Source organism: Centroberyx gerrardi, chromosome 21 (genome assembly GCF_048128805.1).
Source record: "Centroberyx gerrardi isolate f3 chromosome 21, fCenGer3.hap1.cur.20231027, whole genome shotgun sequence".
NCBI classification, from domain to species: domain Eukaryota; kingdom Metazoa; phylum Chordata; class Actinopteri; order Beryciformes; family Berycidae; genus Centroberyx; species Centroberyx gerrardi.
The window spans coordinates 1645626-1657676 of NC_136017.1; the positions used below are offsets into that span (position 1 = coordinate 1645626).

Here is a 12051-nt window from a genome sequence, read left to right on the forward strand (position 1 = left end):
AAAATACCGGAAGAATGGAGAGAACTTTTTAAACAACTAGCCAATCAGATATAGGCGCTTCTTCTTTGAATATTTTGCTTGACGGAGGAAAGAATGACCAGATAATCTAAAGAAAAGTTTTTTGTTTTTGCGGGGCCTCTGGGACCGGCTTAGAAGAGTGAAAGTAGCTAACTGACTGACTGACTCCCCATTGTTGAAAATCGCGCGAGAAGTGGCGTCAAGACCTACACAATTATGGTGGCATACGTGATATCGTGCACTGTCATGGTGTGTTTCTGCCCCCGGATTTCAAACTGGAAAAACATGGCAGCTCGTTTGGAAACTTTCTCTTATATTACGAAAACGGTTCACCGAAAATGTGTTTCTGAAAACATTTGAGGCGAGAAAATCTGTCTTCAGTTTTTTTCGTTCCTGAATGAAAACCTGCATAGCAACAGGTGTGTCATCGTTCACTTTATTGTCCAATCACAATGTTTCTTCCGCGGAAAACGTAGTTGTCAGGCGTCGCAACCTGAGAGAGCGAGAGGGAGAAACCGAATCGAGAGAAGTTTAATTGAAATCATAGACTATTACAGACTGAGATTATTATTATGGAACAACATAGAAATTAATTCCCGGCAGAAATATCTCAAATATTAAACCCCATCTCGCCGCGACTGATGCTCAGTGGACTGACTTCATTTCAGACAAACTGTGGTTGAAGTTCAAAATGTGTGTGTGTGTGTGTGTGTGTGTGTGTGTGTGTGTGCGCACTCAAGACTGGAAATTTAATGTTAGTATGTTATGTTTGAATGATATCTCTAATATATTTGAATAATAATAATAGATAGGATTTCATAAGTTCTTAATGTGTGTCCAAGCAAGTATAATTAACATCAGTAATATAATTGTATTGGTTGGAACAAAGCAATAAACATTAAAAAGCTTAAAAACAGAAACAACCGTTACAGAAAAAGCACATGGATTTCCCATGTGATAACACGTTTTATCACATGTAATCATGTTACCACATGTTATGAAAATGTTCCAAAACGACACACTTCCCATGTGCAAAGCACGTGTGTTCCACATATTGCCCATGTGATGTGATGTGTGAGATTCATTTCTGTAAGGGAAAACACCACTGATGATGGAATCTACATCTTTGTACAATGTAGAAAAAAAACATGAAAAAACAGCAGATGGTGATAAAAGCTCATTTGAATAAAACAACGGCTCCTCTCGCTGCGGATGACTAGATCTACTGGTTCTGTAGCAAATTATTAGGAATGCGTTTAATATTCATTCACTTACTCACAGTCTATCTATCTGCCCCCTAGTGGCCGTTAGGAGACATTCAGTTCAGTTCAATTCAATAAGGCATTATTGTCATGACCATATACAGTACCTACAGTATTGCCAAAGCACATTGCCAAGGGCAACAACAACAGAGTAAAAAGTAAGATTTAGAATGATTAGGCCTGTTAAGATTAAAATAACAATCATAACAATGCCATCATCATTACAAAGCTCATAATCTGAAAACATTTTTCTCCCCTCAGTCAAGTTGGTGACTATAATGTAATATAATATAACTTGAGTTGGGGGAAGTAACTGCTATAAACAGGGAACGTGTGTGTGTGTGTGTGTAGTTGTGATGAGATAACATTATAGTTATAGTGGGGGTTGGTCACTCACAGTTAGTCTATCTGCCCCCTAGTGGCCGTTAGGAGACATTCACTCTCTCACAGTTAGTCTATCTGCCCCCTAGTGGCCGTTAGGAGACATTCACTCTCTCACAGTTAGTCTATCTGCCCCCTAGTGGCCGTTAGGAGACATTCACTCTCTCACAGTTAGTCTATCCTCCTGAGACCCAGCAGAAAGGTTTTGCAATTTTGATCATTTTTATCTCAAGAGTGTTTGGGGTATAAATAACATGTTACAAATAAAAACAAATCTAAATGTACTTTTGTTTTATGGCACGTTCTCTATAGTGGACGTCAGGTCTCTATTAAACAGAAAAATTATGTTGGATCAAAGAAATTATGCATTTTTATTCATTACAATCTTAAATACAAGGTAATACATTTCAGCTGTTTTTTTAAAGCTGAATTTTGCATTTAAAGTCGTCTGTATTAGTCTCAGAATTCATTTTTGTTTTGACAATGAACTATAAAAAGAACTTTGCACTTCATGTATCTCACAAAGGTTTTGTCTCAACATGAACTTAAAAAAGCTTCTTTGCCTTTCTTTTTTTTTTTTTTTTACATTGATTTCATGTAATCACATGAAACAAAATATTCTATGAATTTCATAACGTATTTCTCATTAATGGTACTTCAGGAAACATGTTGTGAGAGAACATGCTCAAAGACTTTGGCATTTACTAAATTTTGAATCTGTGGAGATCAATTTTGTTGATGTTGAGGTCAATACAGGTCATAGATTATTAAATGCCACTTTAAGTAATGATAGATAAACCTTAGAACTATACATGTTATTTTTAACACAAAAGTGTATGGTGGGTGATATTATCCTCCCTCCTCTGAGCTCTCATGTTCCTCCTCTGCCTCAGATTCTTCCTCTTCATCACCATCATCTGTTAACTCTGTCTGAGTCTCCCTCAACCATCCAGTTAAGAATTCTCTCTGCCTCAGTCAGTGAAAAATCTCCCACATTATAGTGGTTTTCAATCCGGCTCATCAGGACTCAGAGCCCTGCTGGTTTTTATTCTAGCCATCTAATCAGGTTCTGGTTTACACCTTGGACGACAGGTGAATGTAATTAACTGCAATTAACTACCTGGTAGGACAGAAAACCAGCAGTATTCTGGGTCCTGAAGGCCAGGATTGAGAACCACTGTATATGTAAAGTAGCCTAGGTGAAAAAAACAAAAACAAAAACAGTAGGAAGTCCCCGGTGTCCACTACAAAGGACATTCACAAACAATGTCTTATTCAGTAGATAAGAAATATTTCACATTTCTGAAAATCCATTTAGCTATAGCTAAAATAAATTTAAAAACAGAAATAGTTAATTTTGATTGATTACCTCTCCTTCTGCAATTAAATGTGCTTGTGCGGATTTCGGTTATTTTGAAGATCACTGGAAAGCCCATTATGTCCTCTTTGAGATACATCAGGTTTCAACACAGTGGCATGTTACGGACTTACAGTAACCAGAGTCCTGCCGGGTCTCTGAAGGCTATCTGCCCCCTAGTGGCCGTTAGGATACATTCACTCTCTCACAGTTGGTCTATCTGCCCCCTAGTGGCCGTTAGGAGACATTCACTCTCTCACAGTTGGTCTATCTGCCCCCTAGTGGCCGTTAGCAGGCTTGACAATGTCTCCCGTCTTCTGTGTTCATTTAGTCTGATCTAAAGTCTACAGGATGTTTGACCAATGTAATATTTTTTTTTGCACTAGCAAAATAAAATGTTTATCACTTGGGTGGTGCTGCTTGTGACAAGAAATACAATGTTGTGCTCTTTGTGTCTGCAATGTGACTAAAGTGATCTGCTATATAAACTGTTTCTGTCGTCTGCAACCATTTTCATTGAATCGCCTAAAGATCACAGGTTAGAAATAGCAGCAGTACTTTATTACTTCTGGCCAGTAGTGGTGTGGTGGAGGCATACTGGGATTTCACACACACACACACACACACACACACACACACACACACACACACACACACACACACAATACCATGTATAAAAAGGATGATAAACTGAGTCTAGTTTCAATATTAATATGAACTGGTGTAATAACATTGCAGAAGATAAATTCTGCAAACAACTACAGACCGGCTGCTGACGTCATATCGATCTGTGGGTAGCTTATTGGCTGCTGTCTGATTGATGGACACCGAGCCGGATCTCTCGCTCTTTACGGTAAATCCTCTCCACACAGGCGGGTACACGCCGAGTTTAATTCTCCATGGTCTCCGCTGTTTACCTGCGGATCCACTCCACTACACAGTGAAGCAGCCGACCTGCACACATGCTGTAGCCGGTACAATCCACCAGAGGGCGTCCTCACTCCACAAAAACCTCCTCCTGAACAGATCCATGACCTGAACACAATATGACCTGAACACAGAGAAGAGCTGCTGGAAACTCTGTGCATGTTAACACTGTCTCTGTTATCGCTCCACCGGTCTGAAGACAGTTTTTACACTCTGAAATGTTTTGTTTCAGCTTTTGCTTTTCCTCTCAAATGTCTTAAAATGGATGAAATAATGTCAGTAGAAATGACATAAGATGAAATTATTACATACTTTACTGAATTTTTAAAAACTATTTAGCTAACATGGTGTGGATGTTGTGCTCATGAAATGCTGAATGCTGAGCTCAGTCTGTAGAGATTTTTTATTGTTTTCATCAGAATCAGCTCAACTAATAAAGAAAAGCAGAACAGAGGAACCTGAGAGCAGAAACAGTCAATATTAGTGTTGGACAGTTAAAGGCTTTAACATCATTTTACTCCTCTAGTCATTTACATGTTAGACTGAAAGGGGGCAGGGCCAGAATCCCTTATTTGGGCTGAAAAATGACATCACACTTGAGATAACTTGACAATGTAAATCAATGATGTCATACATTACATTCCCCATGATTTTGAGATGAAATGACTCACAACTTATAAAACAGAACAACAAATTAGTTTATTTTATAGTAATTATTATCCGATACAAAAAAAAATCCTGTTTGAAACTGCTTGTTGGAAAAGATGAAAACCAAACAATGTTCATTTAGACAAAACTTTATTTCTGACAAAGAATTACAGAAAACTAGATAAATGTTTAGCTTGGAATGATGAGAAGAGAATAAAATACCAAATAAAAGAAAGTTGCAAAAGAAAGATATTTTAACCTTCAATTATCAACAACAGACTCTAAGATGAACAACCATAACTTGATTCTGTCTGGTTTAATTTCTCATTCATTTCATTTTCACAATAAAATGTTCATGTTCTTGTACGTGTGTGTTGTTAAAACCCTGTTCAGTTTCCCATCACACAGAATATACTGTTTACACTGACTGATGGATGTTTGTTTACAGTAATCACATGAAAATACAAACATTACTATTCTCACATTAAGGTGTGTGTGTGTGTGTGTGTGCGTATGTGATCCTGTCCAGAGTGAACTATCATTTCAGCAGCTGTCTTTGGTCAGCAGTCTGAGTGTTTCTCTCTCCCTCCTCTATCTGACAAGAGACACTGAGGAACTAGACCACACATACTCAAACCCAAACCCAAACCCAGGGTAGAGTGGTTCAGTGAATGTGGAGTGGAAGGTGTGGATGTGGATCAGTGTGTCAGAGGAAACTCTGTAGAAGGACAGAGAGCCAGCAGGCCAGTCCAGATACACTGCTACTCTGTTAGAGTCAGAGGAGGAGGGGGAAGGTATTTCTGTTCTTCTGTTATTGTGACAGACAGAGTAACTAACATCAGAGCAGAGCAGACTCCAGGACTTTTCATTCCATCCAAGCCTGCAGTCAGCACCCCTTCCTCTCCTACTGATTCCTCTGTAAGTCACTCCTATATGAACCTTTCCTTCCCTCTCAACCTCCCAGTAACAGCGACCAGTCAGACCATTTCTACACAGCAGCTGAGGCCAGCAGTCAAATCTCTCTGTGTGATCAGGATATGGCTGCTGCCTTCTCACTGCTGTCACCTTTCTGTTGTCTTCAGACAGGAAGAGCCTTCTGTTCACTGTGTTTGGGTCCAGTGTGAGTTCACAGGCATCTGATGAGAGAACAAGACTCAATACAGCAGCAGCTTCTCATCTAATACATCTGTTGATTTATTAACAGATTGACTGTTCATTTCTTCAGTTTCATGATGACACATTTTGTCAGCCATCTTTTTTCAGAGTAGGATTTGAATAAATAGATGTCACATACATGAGCTTTCTATTTAAATAGAAATTGAATGTGTGCTGCTTTGTTTTCATGAATCAAACTAAATACACACTTACACTTCCTCAGACCTGGTTTCAGCCTCTGCACTCCACCATGGTCCACACTGTGGGGTTAAATAAAGTCAGATCAGCATAATCTCTTTATAATGGAAACAAATAACCTTCATAACCTTGAAAAGTGATTTTCTGATTTTCCATACAACATCACTCATATCCACCATTAAACATTAAACAGTACTTGTAAGAGACATTTCTTGTTAAAATATATATTTAGATAATATAGATTTATTGATTGTTTGGATTAATATTGATAATATTTAACATTTACTTGTGTAACATATAGTTTATATTGCCTTAGATTAATGCTCGTCTCTCTTTAGCTAATTACTGTCAGCAGAGAAGCATCAGGTGGATTGTGCATTTACATTTTCCTTCAGTAGAGAGAAGCTGTTGAGCTAGAGCACAAATTAGTTTTGACCGTGGCTTTGAACATGTCCTTTACTGTGCCTTTTCTCCTCATCCCTTTGTTTGATTAAGTAAACGGTAAAACAAAGAATGTGGAGTGAAGGGCCTTTTTTAGAGTCACAAATCAACAGTTTAAGTGAGCTTGATACATCAAGAATCAAGAACGCTGAACTTTCAGTGTTTCTCATCTTCTCAGTGTGACAGAGAAAATGTGTGTGACTCTCAGCCTTCTAGCAGACGTTGCCTCTCCATACCTGAGAGAGTCCAGTCTCCAGTGTGGATCCTCCAGTCCAGCAGAGACCAGCTTCACTCCTGAGGCTCCTGGATGATTGTAGCTCAGGTCCAGCTCTCTCAGATGGGAGGGGTTGGAGCTCAGAGCTGAGGCCAGAGAAGCACAGCCTTCCTCTGTGAGCAGACAGCCTGACAGCCTGCACATACACACACACACATACACACACACAAAACAAGGTACATAGGTAGATGTTTTTTAGTATACAGCTGTGAAAATAGTTGTGACAATGCAGTCAAATTCTAGTAAAAAGTGTAACTGTCTCAAATGCAAACAGTTGACGCAGTGATCGGCTCCATAGGCGGATTATGAGACAAAGGGCCCCTGGGCACCAGTGTTGGGCGGTAACGCGTTAGGCTACTCAGTGACGCGTTACAGTAATGTGATTACTTTTTTCAGTAATGAGTAGTGTAAGGGATTACAATTTAATTACATTCCAGTTTCTAATCCCAGTAATGCTCCGTTACTGCGTTACTTAAACCTGAACCTCCGTCAACCTTTTCTGTTTTTTTTTTTCTTCAAATCCCTGTTTGTTTTTTTCTTCATATCTTCGGGACATGCAGCAGCTTTACGTCACTACTAGCTACAAAAGCTGGAGGGTGAGGGAGAGACGCAGACTTTCAGCAGCTGGAAGTTTTCCCGTTACTTTGTATTTATCTCAGTCGAGGATGCAAAGAACATTATCGTCCGTTGTAAACTTTGTGTGGCAGCAAAACTCTTTCCACAGTGAAAAACACAACATCCAGTTTATCAAAGCATCTGATACAACAACACAGCAACGTGAAACTCAGGGAAAAACACACTCCGACTAAACAACAGGTCTGGATTTCAGAGCAGGACGCTGGTGGACAAACAGCTACTCAGCAGAAGAAGAAGTGATGGATTGTTTGAGGTCAGGAGGATCTGGGATTGAGACCCTCAACCAGTTCTCAAACATCCAAAACATTTACATGAAGTACAAAACCCCGACCCCATCTAGCGCCTGTGGAGCGGCTGTTCAGTTCAGGAAGTTTGCTGCTCAGCTCCAGAAGGAACAGACTGTCTGACAACAGGTTAGAGAAGCTTCTCCTTATGAGACACAATCGTTGTTTCACTTCTGAACAGCAGGCCTGGCTGTGGTCAGGAGCTGCTCTTACTAGTTTTTTCCTCAATGTTTCAATAAAGGGGATCCGTTTTAAAGTTTACGCAGAGCCAATTGCACAATATCACCTGAATCTCAACTCAGGATTTACAGCTCAAAATTGACACACTCAAAGCCAACAGCATGTTAGAAAGACACCTATCTGAATATAGTTTTGGAATCAGTTTAAGTCTCTAACAACTGAATGCAAGTCATGTTGCAAATTAAATAGCAACAACAGGTAGACCTCTGAAGGCTAAACAAATCATGAAATAGTCTTACCTAACACACCCGTTAATCTAGTGAGGATGGACATGAAAGTAGAAGCCTATAAGCTTATCATTTTGAAAGATGATAACATTTGTAGGATACTCGGCTATTAAAGACCGATTCAAATTCATATTCAAAACAGTTTTTTAAATACAAAAGTAAGATGAACATAAAAAACTACTGTATGCTCTCATTGGGTATATAATATTGCTATGACTATTATCTTTTTCTGTTAGTGCACTTATGGGAGAGAAAACTAAATAAACACAACGTCTCTTTCCATTGTTATGCTGATGATTCCCAGATATACCTTCCCCTCAAACCTATCGACCCTGACCGCCTCGACATCCTTCACAACTGTCTTGCAGACATAAAGTCCTGGATGTCTCAAAATTTCTTACAGCTCAACGACAACAAAGCAGAAATCATAGTCTTCGGTCCACCCTCCGCTACTACCTTACTTTCAAACAAACTTGATAGCCTCTCTGCAAACTTGAAGCCAGTGGCCAGAAACTTAGGGGTTTATTTTGATTCCAACCTGAGCTTTGACGAGCAGGTGAAGAGGGTAATGCAGTCCTGTTTCTTCCATCTGAGAAACATATCCAAAGTCAAACCATTCCTATCTCCCACTGATCTAGAGAAGGTCATTCATGCCTTCATCTTCTCCCGTCTTGACTATTGCAATTCCCTCTACTCCTCCCTCAGTCAGAAGTCCCTCTCACGCCTCCAGCTCATCCAGAATGCAGCTGCCAGGGTTTTAACAGGTGCCAAACGTAGGGATCACATCACTCCCATCCTTGCGTCTCTCTACTGGTTACCGGTAATTTTTCGAATTGATTTCAAGATTCTTTTAATCACATTTAAAGCTTGTCTAGGCCTAGCACCCACCTACATCTCAGACATGCTAACCCCTTACGAGCCTGGGTGCAGCTTAAGATCTTCAGGCAGAGCTTTGCTGACTGTTCCTCAGTCCAGATTAAAAACTAAAGGTGATCGAGCATTTGCCTTTAGAGCCCCTACACTGTGGAACAGCCTGCCAGAGGACATTAGGCTAGCAAAGTCTGTGTCTTCTTTCAAATCACTCCTCAAGACACATTTCTACAGGTTGGCCTTCATGTAATTGTTTTATCCTGTTTTGAAATCTTATGTTTTTACTCTGTGCTATTATTATTGTCTGTCTTTGTATTACTGTCTGTCTTCTGTACTACTTTTTTTTTTGTAAAGCACTTTGTAAACTCTGTTTTTAGAAAGGTGCTATACAAATAAAGTAAAATAAAGTGCAAACACGTATTATTCTAGGCCTAAAAAACATATTTTAATGTGCAAAATGTCTCTGATTGCCTGCAATGCCCCAAAATCTACTGTCTGGCCACACAGCAGCTGCATGGTATATGAGTCAGTGGGCCCTACTGACAGATCAGGAGTGGAAAACAATATTTTGGGGTCTTCGTAAACCATGACTTTACATTACAAGGCCTTTGGACAATAATGCAGCGCTTTACTGCTAAAGCACTATAGATAAACTGAGGGGAACACTCACTGTGACAGAGCCATGCTGACACCTTCAAAACTCATGTTTAGGTTATTATAGGGGGAAGTTTGGGGCTTTGGTGTTGATATAAATGACTAAGCCCTTTGACTGCAGGGCAGTAAATGTAAAGTTAGTGACAGCATCATCATGTATCAGGCTCTGGCTCAGGGGCACCTGAGCTCTCGGGCCCCTGGGCCTGTGCCCGGTTGGCCCGTTCAGTAATCCATCCATGATCGGCTCTGTGGCTTCAGTTGGTTCAGTTTGAGAGTTTGTCTCAGTTTGTGACAGAATCTTAGAAGTCCTTTCTGCTATTTTAGGTTTCAGCAACTGATGCTGCAAGGAGAGGAAATAGTGAAATATCTTCAAGCTGATCCACGCATTCATCTCCAGCAGAGTTTGTTGACCGTCCCCAGAGGCAGAACAAAACATGGGGAGGCAGCACTTTCTTATCACGCTACACAAAACTGGAATAAACTCCCAGATAATATTAAACATGCCCCTAATCTGACCATTTTCAAATCTAGGCTAAAAACTTACATGTTCTGTGTTGCCTATAGTTACGTCTCCTGCTATTTTGGTATTTTATTTTAATTTTATTTTCTTCCATTTTATATCTTTTATTACTTTTAATGTTACGCACTTTAAATTCCTATTGATTATTTTCATGAGTTTAAATTGTTTATTTTAATGGTGTATTGCATTTCTATTAAAATGTAAAGCACTTTAAATTGCCTGTGTACCTTTTTATGCACTTTTAATGTTTGTCATAATGAATTAATTATTTTATGCCTTCTTATCTTATGCTATCTTTTTTCCTTTCTTTTCTAAAACACTTTGAATTGCATTCAATGTATGAAAATGTGCTATATAAATAAACTTGCTTGCTGCTTGCTTGTTTCATGGAAAGTAATTCAGAGGCTACAAAACAGTGCTAAATGTTGGCATCACAATTGGTTTAAAAATCATGTGAGCAGAGAAAATCCTCCACAGGTCAGGTGTTTATTTACTGACATTAACCTGCATCAGGGTCTCTGCGGACATCAGCAAATTGAATTTAATGCTTTTTAAGACCTTTTTAATACCACTTTTAAGACATTTTAATGCCACTCCAAGCCGTAACTGGTCACACCAATTAAGGTTACACAAAAGCAGAATGTGAAAGCAAAACCAAGCACAGTGTTGATGGTGAAAAGATGTCCATCACTTTAGTGTTTTACCAGTGGGAGGGCCACTGTAGCCATGAAAAAGAATGGAGTGGGAACAAATCACTAACATTGATGACCATAGTGCAGCTTAAATGATTTCTTACAGACTGCACAGTAGGCTTCTCGGTCATTTATGTCAACGGCGCACAACCACGCCTGGAAATGTTTCTCTTCCAGCTATTGTTGTGAAAATTTCCATTTTCACATTTCTGGATTTGCTAGCCATCTCCTGTGCGTCTGTCTCCGCTAACTTTCCCACTCATTTATCACACTCATTTCACTGTAAAGTTCCCAAGCATCCAGTAATGATGCATCAATTTTGTTCCGGCCTGAATCAGTGTGTCAGAATTATAAGGTTCCACGGTTCCTACAGTATGGCTATAATAAATCACAATTAACATACAGATGTTTTTTAAAATTCAAACAAGTCATTAGGTTAAGGGACTAGTAACATGGGCCCTTTAGTAATATCCAACGGCAGCCACAGGAACTACAACATCGGCAGACGTGTACCAAGGAGGTTCTCCTCCACCAGTCACACAGCCCAGCTCCACCCTCTCTCACCCCTCCCGTCCCACTGAGCTACGGTGGTCTGAAACTGACAAAGTATGAACTGGTGTTTTAACGGCACCTAGGCAAGTAGTGTTAAAGTTCAGCATGTCAAGTAAAGAGGAAACATATCCCACTGTAAAATGTTACAAATGTTTAAAAAAAACCCGCTAGAAATTTTTTTTTTCATCAAATGTATTTCTGCTGAGACGCATCTTTATAGTAGAAAAGACAATTAGAGACATGTGGTCGTGGAAAAAGCGTCAACACCCCCGCACTGTCAGAAAGAAATACAGGGGAAACACTGGAGTTAAAGTTTGCCATGTGGCGCGTGGCTAACTTTAGCTACATCATAAGTTGTTTACCTGTCCAATAAACACAAGGCCAACTCCACATCGCTCTTGTTTTCAGAGTCCAAGCTCCTCCACCTCTGCAGCAATATTCACTCTGGTTTTGGAGCAGCTTTCTTACTGCGGGCTGTCAGGCTTTTTAAGCTTACTGCAGTTCGTTCTGCCGTGGTTGCACAAATGAAGCTGAAAGGAGTCCCGAACTCAAGAGGGGCGTGGATCATCTCCACCAAAACAGAGTATGGGACTGGACTGCTTGTTTAGGTAAAATTGAGGTAACAGTGGAGTGACTGGTGTTGATCAACAACACTTGTAAACCCCCGCTGATATATTAAGGTTATTTTGTGCAACAAGCCCGTAAAATATTACTC

The 12051-nt window shown here is 39.8% G+C and overlaps 1 protein-coding gene across 5 annotated transcripts in view; it reads right to left on the reverse strand.

Moving 5' to 3' along the window:
* Positions 1–12051, reverse strand: part of LOC139908956 (NACHT, LRR and PYD domains-containing protein 3-like) — a 31787-nt gene that overhangs the window by 11046 nt on the left and 8690 nt on the right. For 3 of the 5 annotated variants that reach the window (XR_013507587.1, XR_013507586.1, XR_013507585.1), the window contains 3 exons: positions 6624–6797; positions 5962–6008; positions 5009–5729 (listed from right to left, as the gene is read on the reverse strand). The exons of 1 other annotated variant lie outside the window; for it this stretch is intronic. Coding sequence is in view for 1 of the 4 variants with exons in the window: in XM_078291023.1 (XP_078147149.1) it covers positions 6624–6797 (174 nt within the window). In the remaining 3 variants the exon portion in view is untranslated. The remainder of the gene's footprint in view (positions 1–5008; positions 5730–5961; positions 6009–6623; positions 6798–12051) is intronic. One more of the 5 variants, XM_078291023.1, reaches the window with a different exon arrangement.